General features: G+C 43.7%; 1 protein-coding gene across 2 annotated transcripts in view; it reads right to left on the reverse strand.

Moving 5' to 3' along the window:
- The window catches only part of oxr1a (oxidation resistance 1a), a 78,033-nt gene that overhangs the window by 3,717 nt on the left and 54,719 nt on the right, over window positions 1–19,597 (reverse strand). The window contains exons 5-11 of one of the 2 annotated variants that reach the window (XM_079227696.1): window positions 14,169–14,321; window positions 12,686–12,870; window positions 10,535–11,202; window positions 8,066–8,225; window positions 5,033–5,198; window positions 1,951–2,031; window positions 745–870 (exon numbers count right to left, since the gene is read on the reverse strand). In XM_079227696.1, coding sequence (XP_079083822.1) covers window positions 745–870; window positions 1,951–2,031; window positions 5,033–5,198; window positions 8,066–8,225; window positions 10,535–11,202; window positions 12,686–12,870; window positions 14,169–14,321 — 1,539 coding nt within the window. Of the gene's footprint in view, window positions 1–744; window positions 871–1,950; window positions 2,032–5,032; window positions 5,199–8,065; window positions 8,232–10,534; window positions 11,203–12,685; window positions 12,871–14,168; window positions 14,322–19,597 lie in introns of both variants that reach the window. The other variant, XM_079227695.1, reaches the window with a different exon arrangement.

Raw genomic sequence — 19,597 nt, forward strand, 5'->3', positions numbered from 1 at the left:
AGAAATTAAATGAAACACAGAAAGGCCACAGCCACTAATGTTAAATTACATCTGCAGTAAACTTTTAACACCGTCTGGTGTTTAAAGAAGAGTAACAGGGCTCCAAACACACAGAGCCATTAAAGAGAGGTCCGGCACTCCCTGAGAGAGCCTGCTGCTCTGCTGCCAATGACAGACTGAAGGATTAACAGTGGCGGGGGTTCATGTGGGAGATGGAGGAGCAATGCAGTTTAGGCGTCATTTTAACAGGCAGATAAAACACACACACCGACTAAAACATGGAATTAAAAGTGACTTTTTTCTTTTTACAGTATGCTGCACCATTTCCTCTGGATTGAGCAAGGGCCTTTAAACTGTCTGTTCGCTCTCCAATAATTAATCGGTCCCTCTGCTCGTTTTTTTCTTGTTGGTTCAGCACAAGCAGTTGGAAACCAAGCCATGAGGAGACGAGCTTCGACTTGGCTCAACCATGCGGGCCGCCTCGAGCTGTGTTGAGAGTAAATGGTGAAACGCTAACTTCAAACACCTGTCCACAGTTGTTCAAAGGAACAGCTTTCGAACAACAATGTAGCTCTATGGCACACAGGATTGAGATATATATCAGGCTTTGGATCCATTAATTTCTGCTTTTTGTTGGCCATAAGAAAAGTACAAAAGATTGCCTGCCTTACCCTTTAAATTGTGATTAGCATGTAGATGCACATAGTTGCATAAATGATGTTATTATTGTGCAACAGTCTGTACCTTCTCTATCTGGTCGGCCTCCAGGAGATCACTGGATTCTCTGAGGTTGGGTTTGAACGTTTCTGGCTCCAGCTCTGTCTTGATGGACGTGCCCTGCTTGGAGTTCACCTCTTCCTTGGTGGTGATCTACAGGCACAAGCACATGTCAGACATGCATATACACTCACAGGGAGTGGTTTAACATTCAGCTTCCAAAAGACACCGACACTGGATGGGTTCAATTACAGCTATCTGTCATAAACCTACAATTTAGTATTGCATCATATCGGGCTACTCCTACATAGTGAGCTATCTAAAGCAGTAACCACAAAACTCTACACGGTTTTAGTAAACTGCTCTAGGATAAAGGCTGGGGTAACATGAATAAACTTGCCTAACCTGAGCAACAACAGATCACATTTAAAAATTAACAACGTTCCTGCCAATATATATACTTATAAAACGCAGTATTTGCTGACAGCTGAATATCTTCCTGCCATTCTTCGGGGCCAGACGAGTAGGATTGGTTTGGCAGAACTAGGGGAGTGGGCAGAGACACGGGAGAGGAGACTGCAAAGTGAATGGGAAAATCAACCCAATGAATAATTTGCACTCCACTGTTTGACATTTTCTCCGACCAACAGACTGTTTTGGTTATTTATCTTTCTCGATAACAGAGGCTGATTGTGGAGCGCTCCACCATTGGTGGCTGGGATGCTCTCATGTTTCAGTCCTCATTCAAATGAGGCCTACCTGCATTGTACTCAAAAGACATCACTCACCCCTGTCAAGGGAGTCTTACTTCCACCCCCTTACCAACACACCATCGCACGTGTGCATAAAAGACCATACCCATTTCTGTGGGGCCTATATATGATCGACATATTGATCCTATCAGATCTAGTGGGTTGAGGCACTGAAAACACCCTGAAACGAGTCTAAGACGCAAAGCCTGACATATTGAGATAAGGCTGCTGTCACATGAAAACCTCGTCACACATTTTTCTGTAATGAAGTCATTCCCAATTGATCTTGTATAGCAAGTTTTGAATAGGTTTTGTGAGGCCAAACACTCATGAAACCTACTCAACAGATTAATGTTATGCAAAGCCTGTGTTTTTGAGGTTGGAATGCAACATCAGCTGAAGTCTGCTAGAGCCTATGGGAGACCATCTTGGTGCGAGCAGCTGCAGGGCTGGGCAGAGAAAGGGGGGGCAGTCAGGGCACCTGGAGTCGTTTGCAGAGCGAACGTAGATCTTCACTGTTTAGTGCATCAATCCGACGGTGGTACTCCGTCAGAGACACTACCTGGTAGTATAAAGACAGGAACAGGTGGAACATAAAACTCTGCCAGATCTATCGGCGGCCAGGGAAAGGAAAGGGTGAGTTTTGGGAAGCATTATGTGCACTAGGTAGTGCGATTTTTAGTGAACTTAACACTGCTCTACATACAAACGTAGATGTAAAAAATGTGAAGACACTAATTCTAACAAAGGCTCAAGGCCACTGTTAAGAGAAGGGGCACTTAAAAGCACTCCATCGTTTTGCATGTTTGTGTAATATGTTTAATAACACCAGTTGCTCAGTTAGACTAAAAGTTAACTCAGACCAAAGGATGGAAATACAATCAGTCTTTCTTCTAGTCAACCCCAAACACTGCCACGTCCACGAACATGAACCCACTCTCTCCTCGTCAGGAATACTAATCCACAACTACAACTGCAGCCCAGACAGACCAACACGATGACCTATGAGCATGGATACGTTCCAACAACGTTACACCCACCGCTACAAACTCCACTGAGAGCTGCCGCCTCTGTTCTGACGCCGAGTAAACGTTGGCGTTTAAACAGTCCACTGTGTCTCGGTGCAGGAAAGATATTTAAAGCCCTGTGTGCAAGATAAACAAACACAGCCACAATACCACACACTCACCGAGTCATACAATATTCCAATGAATATCAAACTGTCTGGGAAAAGACGTCATAAGCTGCCTTTAATTCTTGTACAACTGAGACAATCTCGCCCTCAACTTGTTACCTTTGGTGTAAATACATGTTTTGGTAACAAGCTGCCTCAGTAATGTAGCAGAACAGGTAAACTACAGCCCTAATGAAACGCACATCTGTGCATCACTTAACCTGCAGCTCAAGGAACTTCCGTGCTTTAGTCCCCTGATGAAGATGAACGTTGACCAAGCAGCAGTCGACAGACTTTTTGAATGTGCATCAAATGCCTTTTATCTGGCGAGATCAATGTCATGAAAAAGGTCAGCATTTTGGAAGTGACTGGTGAATTAATTACGGTGTCACACAGCAGACGTGACTAATTAAAATGTCACTTTACGAGCTATATAAACTTGAAAAATAAACGTAATCATGCTAACTGGTAAAAACTAAACAACATCGTGCATGTTTTCTGAGGTTTAAGTAAACTGATGAATGAAAACGGAGCTTTCATCTCTTAACTGGCGCCTAGCAACAGTAAACTTTCAGACAGCACACAGAAGCGCACACATCGTATCACACGGTACCAAGAGACAGCACTTTCCTGACTGATAAATAGTGGTTACACAGCGGCCACTTTGTTTAACATCAGTTACTGACCTAGACCATATCGGCTAATGGGCTAGCGGGCTAGTTAGCTTCGCTAGCGAGTTAGCACGGCTTGCTAACAACAAGAGAACACACAAGAACAACGTTCATACATCTGCAAAGACTGACAACAGAAACAATGCACAGGGAACATACACAGGTGTACTTGGGGGTCAGCCGTTGCTCTTTCACCCTCCTAGAATACATGTCTTGCTTTCTGGGCGAGGTTTGAAGGCGGGCAGTCACATTACAGATCCTTTAAGTTCCCTCGTTCAGCCCCGAGACAAGAAGACGGAGTTGGTATGAAGCCTGGCAGCCTGCTCGACTAAAATAGAAACATTTCTTTTTTTCCCCCAATGGGGTTTCTACCCCGTATGATTTGTGTGACATCGGTAAAAGCCAATAGCAACACGGGACAGGAGAGACACCGGCCCCCCATTGGTTAAAAGGAAATATGACCGGTCCCATAATAGACAGGATTTAAAGAGACAGTAACACGACAAGCCCATGAGGTATTAGATCTCTGGTTAAAAAAAACAAGTTCAAATTCAATCAAATGAATCAATCAAACAAACAAAAAATACATTCATACAACTGAAGTCTTTTTCTTCATCAAAAATATATTAGTTAGACAAAACTCGTTCGTAAAACATCTTTTTTTTCCTTCCTTAAAGAGCTCTATGCAAAAACAGTGTTGCTCAACAGGACAAACAAAAGCAGCAAGTTCCTGTTTACTTATTCAAATGTAATGGATATTGTAGGGACAAACAAATAAGTCCACTTTGTTTCCTACATCATTCATTTACATTAAAATTTAAATCCTGGCTACGGCTTCCATCGTATCAAATTCTTCATACAACCCCTTTCATTATCTACAGGCTCGAAAACAATCTCACTGTATCAAAATCATCAGTGATGTGCCGTCGCAGTGCTGGATGGACTATCTAGAATGGACAGGATGGTCTGTACTTCCTAGATGTACTGCCACATTCTGAAAATGCGCAATGAAGACACCTCGCGAAATTAGTTTGACGAGAAAAGGAGACAGATTGAACCCACATCAGTGCCACATGAGTTTGGGGTGATTTCATAGCCACAAACCCACAACTATTTAGTTGCTCAACAATTACATTCCCTACAGCAACTCATAATTGTGTTAGCCTTTTGCCAGTCAGCAAAATACGTTGCCAAATGCTGACTAACGCAAGTGACAGTCACACAACATGTGATGAAACTACATTACACTAACTGAGAGTAAACAATTACACAAACATGCAAAACACTTTGGTTGGAAGTTCAGAGAAGCGCATTTCCAAGCAAAGCAAGTGTTCACACAACTTACATGTGATAGAAAGTTCACACAAAAAGTTACCATCAAATCAAGAAATATGCAGTGGTACATAGAAGTGCAATATACAGAAGCAGAATAGGAAACCAAGGTTTTTAAAACTGCAAAACTCTGATGGATTCAAAACCATGATCAGCACAATACGTTTTGGACTATGTATTACGTAATGAAAGCACATCAACACATTTATATAGAACATGTACATTAACACACACAAATAAACTGAACAACACATGAAGGTCTGGTTTCACAGGTTATGGATTAAACCATAGTAACTAGACTTAATCCATGCGTGTGAAGCTCGAGACAACACAACAGGTGTGCTTAAAGCAAGGTGTGGGAACAGTTTTAGCCGTGTGGAACTTACCTCCCACTCCTTGACATTGAGGTCAGTGATTGGCTCGTCCTCAGCCGTTTCTGACACCTCATTCTTCTTGACAACCATAAACCCAGGCTCTTGTCCCATCCCCCTGACCCCCTCACCGTACATGTCCGGGCTCCACTGCATGAAGAACACGTAGAGGTGGTCTGACCTATGCGGAAGAAACGCAACTTCCATTAGCACATCAACTCCAGTAAGTTCTGAGAATTAATCAATATTGTGTATGTTAAAGTATTCTCAAACAGCCCTAATGGCCGTTAAGGAAGCATTCCAACATCAACAGAGATGGTGAACAAGACATTTTACTTGTCTCCTCATTTATGCCTGCCTGTGTGACAGTGTGCTTATCAAAAGCTATCACTTTGTGCTTAAGTGGTGGGAACACTTTGGGAACAAATAGTCTTATAAGAACTAGCTGAATCTGCTTACACTGATTGTGTGGTTCCCTTGTGGGCAGCCCAACAAGCTGTAAATACAACATTCACATATTCTGAAGTTGTTGGCCAAAAGTTTCTTATTTACACATTAAAAAAACAGAGCAACTTTGGCATTCATTTGGAGTTGTATTTCTGGACACAAATAATCAAAGTCCCATATTCACTTTCCCCTTATCTCCGTTTTGGTCTCCACCAACTCCTGAGGTAAACCTCTGTCTCTTTAGATGCTTAATGCGCCTGATTCCGTCAGAACCCCCCCCTCTTTAAACAAGCGTATAGTTATGGCTGGCTCAGGTTTGCCCTGGTCCAGCCCCTAGATATGCTGATGCAACCATGGCCCTGCTGATGCAACTGGCCTGGAGCCGGTCCTGCCAGCTGCCATGGCCCTGCTTTCTCCTCCCACTGCCCCTGGAATGCCCCTCCTCTCTACCTCCTTCTGCTTAATGGGCCGTGGCTATCTGGATCATGGACCATGCATACTACTCATTATATGAATAATTTCTGTCACATTCATTTGAATGTGCTGTAACTCTGTTACGTTGTTCATTCTGGTCACATGACATCTATTGCTTCTGTCCATCCGGGGAGAGGGATCCTCCTCTGTTGCTCTCCCTCAGGTTTCTTCCCCTTTTTTCCCTGTGAAAGGGTTTTTACTATCTTTATTGGGGGAGTTTTTCCTGATCCGATGTGAGGTCCCGGGACAGGGATGTCATGTGTACAGATTGTAAAGCCCTCCGAGGCAAACTTGTATTTGTGATGTTGGGCTATATAAAATAAACTGAATTTGAATTGAATTATCTCCTGTCGCTCTCAAACATTGCAACTATAATTGTGCCCCTCTTTGCTCTCCCCTTGTGTCTGCCTTTACATGAGAACCATGCAAACAGTTCAGGATATGATAAGATAGTACAGTATAACTCACGCAAAAGTGGAAAACAAATAGTTTGTGCAACATACTGCTTTGGACATGACAGAGCTGTGCAGACTCAGTAGTGCTGAGCTTTATTCAGTGTTGTTGTTGTGTACTGCTCATTCAATGGCCTCCCTTTCTTACCACACCATTGCCAGGAAACTTAAAGACGCATCATGTGGGTCGCCTCCCATCTAGGTCAAGCTCCAGAGAGCCTAGCAGCGTCTGAAGGAAAGGACTACGAGCCGCTGTGTTGTCAGTCCCAACAGTTTATGATCACTCCTCCCACACGCCTCAGCCCGCAGTGCCAATAAGTTAAAAATAATGAGTAGTCACATGTACGAGCAGCGTCTCTAAATACTAGCTTTGAATCTACAATTCCCCTGGGATACCATCCCCAGAAGCAGCAAACTGGTTTTCCAGGTGGGAAATGCTGCACCTAAGCAACCAGCAGATGACAACGCCAACCCTTTAACAAACAAGACTCCTGAAGTTCATCATTAATAATTAAGGTGTGTGTGTTTGTATATGTGTGTGTGTGTGTGTGTGTGTGTGTGTGTGTGTGTGTGTGTGTGTGTGTGTGGGGGGGTTCTGTGTCATTACTGCACTCTCAACACATCACATAACCAAGAAGCATTATGGTACCGTGACTAACTAAAAAGGACAAGCCTGTTTGTTTGATTCAAATGTGATTAGCAGCCTGAGAGAACACCATGTGTACTGCTGCTGTAAAAGTACATACAGACCAATGTACTGAAAACAGTGCTGTGCAACTCAAGGCTGAACAAGTGACTGATCAGATCCACCTCACGTTTGTCGTCACCATTTTTGTTCCTTTGTAACCTTTGTATCCTGTACTGGAGCCAGATTTGTCTAATGAATGGCCTATGATTTATTAAATTAACTCTCCATATAAGCATATTACGCAACTTTTTCATGAAATGCGTCTCCTTCCAGCAAGAAGAGCTCTAATGTAATTATGACTGCTGCTCGCTTGGCAAGTGCACATCCAGTCGGAGCGCTCCAACTTGGAAAAACCACACAAACAAGTCGTATCTATTTTCAGTTGATATAAAACATTACAGCGGAGGTCAGAACAAGTACATGAGCATTTTTGTGGGCAGAACTCTTTCTGAGGATACAAAGCTAGGAAAAACACAAGCTGGATGGGTTTTGAGAGTGTGTGTGTGTGTGTGTGTGTGTGTGTGTGTGTGTGTGTGTGTGTGTGTGTGTACCAGCGCAGGAATAAAGTGCATGTCTGTTTCCCTGCAGAGTGAATGAATAATAAATCGTTCTGCTGTCTGGCAGAGGCAGCACAGGGAGATGGGCAGGAGCCGCAGTGGGAGTCAGACCCGACAAAGAGTGATTGCTTTCAAATATTAAAAAGGACTGGTGGCTTGGTAACTCAGCCGAATATTGTGGTGTGTAGGAGTATGTTAGGATGGCACACGGTCAAAGCCCTGCAGCTGTCTGCATTAAAAACAAAGTCTGTTGCACTGCAAGTGGACTTATCAGAGGCTACTATATCATGTACTTGACTTTGTAGTATTTTTTTCCTCGCATTTTAAATATTGCTCCACGTCATCAGATACAGCACTGTTTCTTTATAAGTTATTTAGGCTACCACAAAAAGGATTTTCTTGAATTCAAAGGTGTGGCAGAAGCACCGACCTCTCCTGCGGCACAGCAAACCAGTACTCGTGCTTCTTGCCCTGCTGGGCGTACTGCTGCATGGAGGCGCTGGCGTTAGAAATGAAGGTCTTCTTCATGGGCTTCCCCACCCGCAGACACAGGAACTTGTGAGAGGGGTGCTTCCGCCTTTCCGCAGACCCTGTAGCTGGAAGAGGAAATCATCACATGGTCACACAAGGAAGAGAAATGTGTTATTTTATGACTTAATAGCTACGACAAACGGGGTAAAATATGAAGCTCAGCTTAGCCTAGCATAGACACTGGAAACTGTTCGCCCAGCTCAGGCTTTTACACGTATGTTGTGTGTATTGATCAAACTAATAAGATACAACAAGTCCATTAGTGAGCTAACAGACGTTGCCAGTTTTGGATAGAGCCAGGTTAGCTGTCCCGTGTCCAGTCTTTATGCTAAGCTAATGACTGCTTTGTAATTATTTTAGACACGTGACTGGTATCAATCTGAATGCAGCCTAATTCCCAAGTATCAAACAAGCTGCTTTTAAAAACCATGAAGTGTTTCGTTTCAAATGTCTAAACACATCTTGTTGATTAACTGTGTGTTCTCCCGCTAATACTTGCTTTATGCATGTGACCTAGTTTCCCACCCTCTGGCTACTTCAACTGGCATTAGTCATTTTGTGGCAGAAACGCAGCAGATGACAGAAACAAACGGAGAAGCACACTACAATTGATAGTGGCACTGAGTCCTCTGCCCGTGGAACATTATCAATGGCCTATTATAAGGTCGCAGCCCCCAGGGAGTTGAATGACATCACTGCACCAGTGACATTACACTGCCACATATTGTCAGCTCCTGGTTGGGCAGCTCAACATAACTCGCAATAATGATAGACAAAATAATCTGCTTCGACAACACGCTCAGTGGGACAAATTCAATTTTCAGAATGCATTAATTCTGTATTAATGCAGCTTGTTTTTGAGGTGTCTGCTGTTACTTGTGTGGGCTGTGCTAATGTGCACAGAATAATGGGCAGCCCTGCTGAGATCCCTGTGAATTAGAGCTGCTTTTGCAGCCCGGCTCCTCCGTGCGACAATAATTGACGGGGAGAAAATGGCGAATCTCTCTCTCTCTCTCTTCAACTGTATTGGTGCATTTCTTCTTGGGGAGAGACATTTTATTTTTTGGAATCACAACTACATGTCTAGAGTGGACAGTGGGTTATACCGACACGAGTGAGTGTGACATACTGAGGCTACTGTCAGATAACAAGCCACAAACTGTGCCACCCGGGCTCTAATTAAAAGGATGCTGCCATGGTTTTGTATGTGTTAGCCAAGTAATCACTAATTGCATAGGATTCGCCAGTCATTCTCTCTAGCAATTCTTGTATGTATTTTTGGCAACTACCTAACTATCCGGCAGTCACAGCTTTCCTAGCTCATCTTGCTGGAGATAGGTTATCCATCACGGTCAACATTCTGCTACCTGTATGTCATCACTGGTGGCAATACAGTTGCTTTAAAAACTACTTGCTGGTGCATTCAAGATGATCTGAAATGCCATTTGAACGTAAACTGCTGAAGTTGTCAGAAATTGTCTGCAAGAAAGATAGCCTGATAAAATGAAGAAGAAAAGAAACGGATTGGAGCATTTCTTTTCTTTCTTCTATTTGGTGTACAGCTTACTTGAAATATTGCACATGAATATATGTTTAACAAAAAAAAAAGATTAGAGAAGTCCAAATGTTATCTCAAGTTTTTCTTATGGTTTTGTATATACTGGAAGATCCAGCATGGAATGGACCAAACATTTGGCATGACCACCAATAACTAACTACTCATAGTTGGCAGGTTAAAACATCTTAAAGCCACTGGTGTGATCCTTTAATCTTAAACATAGCAATGAGAACCAAAAAAGTTTATTCCATGCTTTGGGGGAAGGTAGTATTAGTCTAAATCCACATGAAAGCAAACCATAGAATAATGTTGCGTGTAAATAACACCTCTCTGAATGCTGTCTCAGAAGGTGTTTTGATGTTGGGTTTCATCGCCACCGTGTTTCGCCTTTGGGCATTACTTGTGTTTGTACCGTTGTGGTGTTTGATAGGGTTTAGCTTATCGCCCAGAGGAGTGGCCCAGACCACCAGAGCCCAAGATCAAAGAGCTGCATAAAGCCCCATAAAGCCCGGCTAGCTCCACCGAGCTGATAACAACAGAGAGGCTGCCATTTCCCTTCGTCTTTATATCCCAATTACTAGCACCAAGGCAGAGTGGTAACAGAAAGGTTATCGGGAACCAACATGAGAGACGGGATTCTGAAGCAGCCAGAGAGAAGAGGAACTGGCTTTGATAGTCTTCAAAGGAATATGGATGTCGAGTTCGCAGGTTAAAAGACGACATAAATGAATCACCTGAAATGTCCGCTACCTGTTTTTCACGAGCTTTGAGTTACACGTTTTCTAACTGTTACTATGTAAAGGTGTTTACCCTCTGCAGAGTTCTGCGTGCCGTCCTTTGGCGTCTGCTCTACATTCTCCTTTTCCTCCTTGCCCTGTTGCATAGTGTCCGTTTTGGGGACGTCTGTCCCCTCGTTGGCTTCCCCCTGTGGACTGGCTGAGACAGAGATGGCGTCTGCGGCACCAGGAATGGCTGAGCTTTGGGACCCCGGGCGAGAGGTGCTGCTGCTGCTGCTGCTGGGGCCCTTTGCCTGGCTAGTGCTGCTGGTGGGGGGTGTACTTGGTGGCTTCTCCACACTGTGCTGCTTGGATCCCATGGGGGACTGGCTGTCGCTCTTTGCGGCAGCGCCTGACTGATTGTCCTCTGCTTTTGCCGCAGCGCTCTCTTCCGGCTGATTGGACGCGCATAGGGCCTCGCCCGGGGCCTGGGACGCGGCACCGCTGGCCTCCACCTGGGTGACTGTCTGCACGGACTCCGTGGACGCGCCCGACGACTTGTCCAGGCGGAGGTCCTCGTTAGACGCTTGCTCCTCCTCGCGGATGGGGGACAGCTCCGTCTCGGTGAAGACGTCTTCGGAGATGGAGCCCTCGGTGCTGCGCGGGGCCGCGCCGCCGCTGTCGTTGGTCCCCGGCTCCCTAAGGCGTTGCTCTGGCTCCTTCTGGGAGGGATGTCTCTCAGTGGGAAGAGGCTCCAGGTCACTGGAAACAAAGAGTAGAATTAAGACATATGCAACTCTATCAAGACTAGATAAATATTTGGACATGGATTTTGCTGTTAGTATTAGTCAACCTGTAAATGCCTTCTGTGGCTGCGGAGAAGCCGTTTAATATATGAGAAGACTTTAACGTGGGTGTTCAACTGGCCTGGATGCTCTAATGAGAAACTATTCAGTTGCATTATGGGACATTCTTGGAGCTTGACCTCAGTCAGGGTCTCTGCATACACCCTTTTGTGAATCCCCCATCTTTTTAGAAGCGCAACTCTAAATCACTTGAGTGCACTTCTAACCAATCAGCCAAATTTATGATCAACAATCTATGATAAAAAGTGATAATGCATAAAACATGCATTTCCCTCCTGAGTTTACTGTAACAATTGACCTGCTACCTCCTCTCCCATTCTGTTATTCAACAAATGGTCAAACTAAATGTAAAAGATCAAACATGATAACTATGACACACACACACACACACACACACACACACACACACACACACACACACACACACCCCCCTACCTAACTGTCGAGATCAGGCTCGAAAAGCATGGACAGAACTGATATGTGCATAAATACTGTCGCACCAACTTTCTGCATATTTGGATAACAGTATGTTTTTTTTTATTCATACATTTTTGTGAAGAGTGATTAATACATTTGAAAAAGTTAGGAAAATACTATAGCTGAATTTAATTGTATGTACAAAAAACAAATCCAAATTCTGTGTTTCACGTAAATAAAAACATTCTATTACTTGAAAACCTCTCATGAGGTCGCAAGATGAATGAATACAGACAGACAGACGATTACAGCCGAGTAAACATCTAGGCCTGGCACACAAACCAATCATTTGCTCACACAGTAAACGCTCCACGGGCAACACTCGACTGCTGAAACACCAAAGCGCTCAGACCCCCAAAAACGGCTTCCACAGCATTCCTAATATTAGATCACATTTATTTACCCTTACATAAATCGGTCTTCAACAACAACCCTAAAACAATTTAAATTAAGCACAAAAAACAAAACACAAACTCGTGGGAGGAAACACGAGTGGATCCTCTGAAGTGGCTGCCTAGTGCGTAAAGGAGGTAAGCAATCCGAACGTAGGAGGGGTGAAGGCATACTTCATTAACCCTGGTGTAATTGCCGTTTCCTTTATATTTTGGTATGTGGAGGGATTAAACTGAAACTTGAAATTGGTTGCTGATGCAATCTGACCGCGGGTGCAGCAGAGAATGACATTGATTATAGCGAGGTTGTTGCGTTGCTAGGAGGGTGAGAGTGGGAGAAAGGCATTTGGAATTAAACTGCGGGGAAAGATATAAAGTCTAACTAAAAGAGTCTATTTAGGAGTACATTAGAATCAGAAGTCAGGGTTCATATACTTGAAATAACTACATGTGTTAGTCTTCACCATACATACTCAACAACAACCGTATGCGTCAACATTTCCTTCTTACTCGGGCACAGCCTCTCTGATCTTGGGGTCGGTGATCTCCTTGCAGATGGCAGCAGACTGCACCTCCTCCAGGGGACACATGATGCCGTACTCCTCGCACCCATGCGCCTGAACAAGTGGGTCCATTCGGTGGGGGTCAAACATTATGTTGTTGGGCGTCACCAGCAAAACCCCGCTCACCGCACCCTGAATCCACACGGGACAAGAGAGGCAGAAATGGAACTTTAAACGCACATAAAAAAGGGAACGGCTTAGCATGTTCATCGACCACCGAAGGATAATCAAAAGCACCTCTGTCACATAAGCAACTGGAAGCCAAAACTATTTGTGGACCGCAAATGTCCTAAATCAAGTAGAAGTTATTGACTGCCGGCACCGTGACCACTTCAGTGCTTTCATTTGGTACCTGGGAGTGAATCAGCAGTGGTTCAATACCATGGATCTGTCTGTGTGTGTGTGTGTGTCCCAATATGTTTTCTTAGTTTTTCATCTTTTTCACAATTTAAGCTACTATTATTATTATTATTCTAGCAAACTGCAAGAACTTTTAGAACCAAGGTCAAACACTACTACTACAAAAAAAAAGGTACTGAACAGAGGTGACGATGATCTGAACACAACATGTAACTGCACTGAAAACCTTTGATTTAGAGAACTCAGTTTGCAGCACTTCAAGGGGTTGCAGAACAGCATTAACTCTAATCAGCAGAATTAAACTGAGTCGCAGGAGAGATGCTCTTCTTCATGTGCTGGTCTTCAGGTTATTCAGATCCGCCCACACGTGTGCCCACATCGTTACTGTGCTCTCATTTTATCCTCGTTCCAGGTTTTCTTAAAATCAATTCGACAACAACAAACAAAAAAACAAAAACAACAACGGCGAGCTGGAATGACTCCGTTTATAAAGATATCAGTGAAGAAAGATTTGAGTGTGATGACTTTCCCTCTAACTGCCTTGTTTACGTCTACCTCGGTGGGTGATTTCATGTTTCGCTGAGAAAACCATGGGAGGGCACGGAATTAGCAACTGAAACGGAAACTGATTAGCATGCTTTTCAAAACTGAAAGCGGTCGTCACGGACGGCATTGTCTGCTAAAGTGTGCTGCTTTTGTTCTTGTGTTATTGTGGAAAGGGTGTAAACTACCGATTCTCAGAAGGAGCACTTTGATCGTATTGATGGTTTACAACACTGAACAACAAACCAAGAAAAATAAATAACAGCTTTCATGTGGACTTTTACTTTAAGTCCGATACTTTTCTTTTCAAATCAAGAGCCAAGCCTTTTGAAATATGGAGCGTGTTGAGTACCTGCAGATGGCAGCTGTAGAGTACAATCATATATCCAGTTTGATAACAATACAACCACTTCCAATCTTTCCATTTTTTGATGACGCCATTTTTGCTGTTGACCTCAGCAGTTGGCAGCAGACCGCCTGTTACATGACCAGCAGGGTACAGACGGAGGGCCTTCTCTGTGCCTTACCATGCCACCAGTGATGTACTTGCAGTTGATCTTGAGGAACTTCTCCGTGAGGGCCTCTTCCTCCTCGGAGGCGGATGACGCCACTCTGGAATGGCGTAAGGCGGAGAACACCGGAGGGTGAACGCCTTCTGCTCTGGGAGGTCCATCAGAGTCCTTGAGATAGGACGGAAGAGGGGTATGCACACCAGTTTTCAGTTAGTACGTATTTTTATAATACTGTTCTTGAGGCTGGACTAGTTTGTCCTTCTTCACCCTAAACAGAGGAGGGAGCATTTCAAAGTACGGAGTTAATGGAGACAAGTCATGCTCATTTCCAGGTTCATTCTTGTAATTTGGGTTTCTACTAGGACATGTTTAACGTATACTGTCTGAATATATATATATATATATATATATATATATATATATATATATATATATATATATGCATACACTGGAACCGGGAATACACTTTTTGTATGTTTACGTACTATTGTATAGTTGTGTACACAAAAGCAGATAGTTGCATCACTGGACAGAATTCCTGACTGCTCATGGACAGTTTCTGAATACATGTCTATTTCTACATGAATTGAGCATTTCAATACTTTCACAGTATTTATATAGCACTTAGACCTAATAAAACAAAAGTGAAAATCTCACTTTCTACAATATGGGACCTTTAAATGTAAGGCGCACGCACGCACAAAACAGCATTCAACTACATGATCAGATGATAAGCACTGCCGAACAAGCATAGTTTGGTTCACTTGGTAATACTTGGTGTAACTAATTTGCGTCTCATTTCATCAAACTAATGCGTTCGAGTCTCTAAATGTATTATCTATAAATAAACAGATATTTCCTGCACAGCGGGACAATCGGGTTAGAAGAAACCCGATGACGAGCCGAGTGAATGTGCCTCCTGTGCGCCTGAGCCTCACACGGGCAATTAGGTGAAAAATATTCAAACGAGACCGAAGATCTAATTATTGTGATTTTGGCACAATCTCGTTAGTGTTATTTTGACTCAACGTGCCCTTGAGTCAAGAGTGGGTTTGGAAACTGATGAATGAGGGGCCAGACTTGTGGAGCACATTTATAAATGTATTAAAGAAAAATGTGCAAAGAGCCACGATTCCCTGTATTCACAAACCGTTCATTGTTAATACTTACATTGCTTATTCAATGTAATTAACAATTTCACATTTGCCTTTGTGGTTGTTTGATTGACTTTCAAACAAAAACGAGAGGTCAAGGGGATCGCGGTGGTTCAGTAATCCACCTGTGATACCCACAATCTACCAATCACCTGCCGGTGCACATAAACTACTTACGTCTGTGTGTTATGTCCTTTAGAAGGCGGGCCACACACTAACACACATCGATAAGTGTGTGTATTGGTGTATTCTTCACGTACATGGACACATCCAAATTACAATAAGCCTTTAGTAATAATACCTATACGTGCCTACAGTACATATACATGCATCCTTTAGTGGGTATATTGAGCGCTGTTAAATATATGGTATCTTTAATAAATATTAATAATGATAACTATGGTGTTAATGTTAATGACACTTATAGGAAGATTACAGACATGATTAAATGATTAAAAATATACCACTATTTCCCTTAAGAATAACTTATTTCTGTGTGTGTCCGCCAGATGCTCCACAGCCAAGAGGCAATGCAAGTGATGTCTCAACCATGTTGTTGTATTATATGTTGACACACACACACACACACACACACACACGCTACTGCTTCTTCAGCTACGCCGCGGTAGCTGCCACAGATGGCGCGTCTGCTGGGCTGGAAACGCGAGGTGTGGTGAGTTTGGTGTTTCTACCAGTGGCCTGTTGCCATGTGATGTCTGAGCCACGGGCAGAGGCTGACTCAAGTCTGTCTGAATAACCATCCATGGGGACAACTGTCCCGGACTGGGAGACATTTTGTAGGACAGAGCTGACTGAACAACGCTGGACAATCTGTGTCACCGAATGACTGATGGAGGAGAGTCAGACCGGATGGAGAGATGAGAGGAAGTGAGGGAGAGGACAAATGGGGAGAGAAAGAAAAAAAAGAAAAAACTGCAGCAGAAGCACAAATTTGCTGTCGAGGAAATAATAAAATAATAATTTGAAAATAAAAAAAGACAAGGAGATGAAGAGACCCTAAGGCAATGAAAGAGAGTGATTGGAGGGAGGACAAAGAACAAACGGGAGAAAAGAGGACAGAGAGGAGTGTGTGGGAGTCATCAGTGAGGGGGATTTCGACCGGGTGAGGGGAGGGCCGTCGAAAGCCAACGGAGGAGTTCGGTGAAGAGCGGTGAAGAGCTTCGAGAAGACAGCCTGAGCCCATAACAACTGTCTGCTGTCCTCCTGACACCCACCCCCTCACCTCCCCGTCTTCCAACGCAGTCAACCAACGAGCCGGCAGCTAGTGACCCACACCGACACAAGCAGCCCAGACACTGGCTGAGGGGGCCAGTGGCCAAGAAGAGGCGAAATGGACCTATAAAAAAATGTGAACTGGAGATAAGGAGGAGAGGGATCTGGAGGTGAAAATAAAAAAGAAGTTTCAAGCACATCCTCAAAACAAAAACAAAACAAAAAAGAGCAGGATGCCTGATCTTCGAGTGCTCGTCCCCCACTTAAACTCAGCACAGCTCACCTACACAACTGCACTTAAATCGCTCCACTTCCCTGTGAGTCACTTCCCCAATGACTCATTCAAGCTGGCCTTCCCGCTCCAATGTTAAATATGAAAAGAGGGGCAGCCATTTTCACCTTAAAAAAATAATAATAATAAAAAAAAAAAGCTGGGAGAACACAGGTAGGAACAGAGACACACACACCTGGGTTGAAATGAGCAGCAATGGGTGTCCTCCCTCGTGGAAATCCACGACAAACAGCGCCGTCCATTCCCTCTTATTGTATGGCGCACGTGAGGAATGGGTATTATGTGTTGGTGGCAAAATAACACCCATCACATGCCGCACACAGTGAAGACACACTCACTGTCCATCACAAGGTGATTAGATCATTATTTATTTTGGCATAGTGCCCAAATGTTGACTTGCAAGGCAAAAAAAGGAAAGAAAAGATAAAGTTGTGGTGTTATTATGCAGTGTGTGACGATAACTGTCTGAATTCAGAGGGAAATACAGTAAAAAGAGTGAGATTAAGTTGGCCTGTTGTATTGGCTGCCAATCAGTCCCTTTATTCATCTTTTAATATGACATTCTAGTTAAAAAAAACAAAACATGGCTCACTGACTCTGCAGTTTAATTTCCCCAGGCCGCAGCTCATGCATGGGAGCCGGTGTGACAATCAGGGCTCTATCAAGTCCCTCATTTCCACCCTTGATATTCTGAGAGATAAACCTGGAAATCATGCTACATCAGAGAATCATCACATAATCAGAACGCTCCAATCATATCTCTCACTGATCAAGCTGCCAACGCCTCTCCCCTGTGGTTCCCCCACGTTGCCACCTGTCCATCCGACACATGATGCCGACATTAGCGTTTAGCTTAAAGCAATGACTGTTGTAGAAAAATAAACAAACAACAGTGCAGGGTTTATACCTTTTAAAATTCCCAAAAGCACAGGAACACTGTCCACTGACGGGAAGATCATACCGGTATTAAAATAGTGTTAGGGTAATAATTCTTTCCAATACTTCAAAGAGTGAGCACTGACTTCTGTGTGACTTGGACAGTTTGACTCTATTTGGTACAGTGGACACACACAGCTTGCAGATCAATACAGTTCTTTATGCTGTGGAAGGTAAGACAGCGTCGCCCTGGCACAGCCACCTCGCATATTTCAAGCGAATATTGCTTTTCTGGGCTGCTGTTTTCTTTGCGTCCTCTAATATATGACCAGTGTTTGTCCTGCGCCGGCCTCCGCTGGCACCCGATATTTTCTAAGCTTGTGCTGGAGTGTGGTACTGTGAGGGATGATGCTAAACCGGCCCGTCTTATTATTACGCCTGTATATGAACCTTCAACTTCGCACAGAATTTCCAATGAAACTGCGAAACCGTACACGCTAAGGTAAGGAAAGTAGAGGTATGGTCAAGTAAGATAAGGAAAGTAGAGGTATGGTAAAGTAAGATAAGAAAAGTAGAGGTATGGTAAAGTAAAGAAAGTAGAGGGGAGGTAAGGAAAGTAAAGGGGAGGTAAGGAAAGTAGAGGTATGGTAAAGTAAAGAAAGTAGCGGGGAGGTAAGGAAAGTAAAGGTATGGGTGGGTAAGGACAGTAGAGGGCCGGTAAGGAAATTAGAGGTACAGTAAGGTAAGGAAAGTAGAGCTGAGGTAAGGAAAATAGAGGTACGGTAAAGCAAGGTAAGTAGAGGTACGGTAAGGAAAATAGAGGTACAGTAAGGTAAGGAAAGTAGAGCTGAGGTAAGGAAAATAGAGGTACGGTAAGGAAAATAGAGGTACGGTAAGGTACAGTAAGTAGAGGTAAGGTAACGGTCCACAGCGGTAGTAAAGATAAGGGTAAAGGGCAAACACAACTTCACTGAAAAAGCCCATAATGAAGACAAACTGACTATTTGACCTCGTCTGAGGTGAGCCACATCTCGTCAATGTCCTGAAGGAACCAGATTCCAGTCAGTCTTGGAAACAGGATTTTTCAGTGTGTGCGTGACATCAAAGGGAGAGAAAGAGCAGAGTGCAGCATAGTAGACTGGCTGCAGCACTGAAATCCAAAGATGAAAGAGCTGCTGGCCTCAGACTGTGAGTAACCAGTGTGTGTGTCTGTGTCTGTGTGTGTGTAAGGGGGCGGGGGGGGGGTCCAATATTTCTCCCGGTTAAAAGAATCTAGAGAAAGGCCGCTGCTCCTGTAAAATGTGGGTTCCCTCCTACTGTGGTGATGGAGGAGAAAATGAGAGGTAATATGTCAATAAAAGGCATTCTGTGGTCGTCCATAAAGATTAAAAAGACACCGTCCCAAAATGTCTCTTAAATGGCACATTAGCTGCTTTTTTTCTCTCTATTTATTGACAAAGATTTCGGAGGGGCCACCCGGCTTTGACCTTGTCAATGACACATGGCGCAATCAAAAAACGATCCACAGCTCCACCATGTGGGCATGGCCGTGTTCTGCAAGAGAGAGCACACAATGGTTGGGATTTATCAAACGTCAGAAGCCAGAGGTCCTCAAGTACGGTCTGTGCTGTTGTTCACATCCTGATGAGCACATTTACTGAGTCCGTCTTACAAAACAAAAACACAAAATCAAACAAGACAACGTCATTCATAAGTTAAACAGACGATTCTCACGAAAACATAGCAGGTACTGAACATTGGGAGAGGAAAACCTGTTCACTTGAGTGAGATCATCACAAGCGTAGCCATGTGGCGCCAGAAATATAGCTAATCTAAACTGGTTGAACTTCCTCCATTACTAATTTTAGGTCACACCCCAGTGGAAGGAA

This window comes from Taurulus bubalis (assembly GCF_910589615.1).
Source record: "Taurulus bubalis genome assembly, chromosome: 12".
Lineage (NCBI taxonomy): Eukaryota > Metazoa > Chordata > Actinopteri > Perciformes > Cottidae > Taurulus > Taurulus bubalis.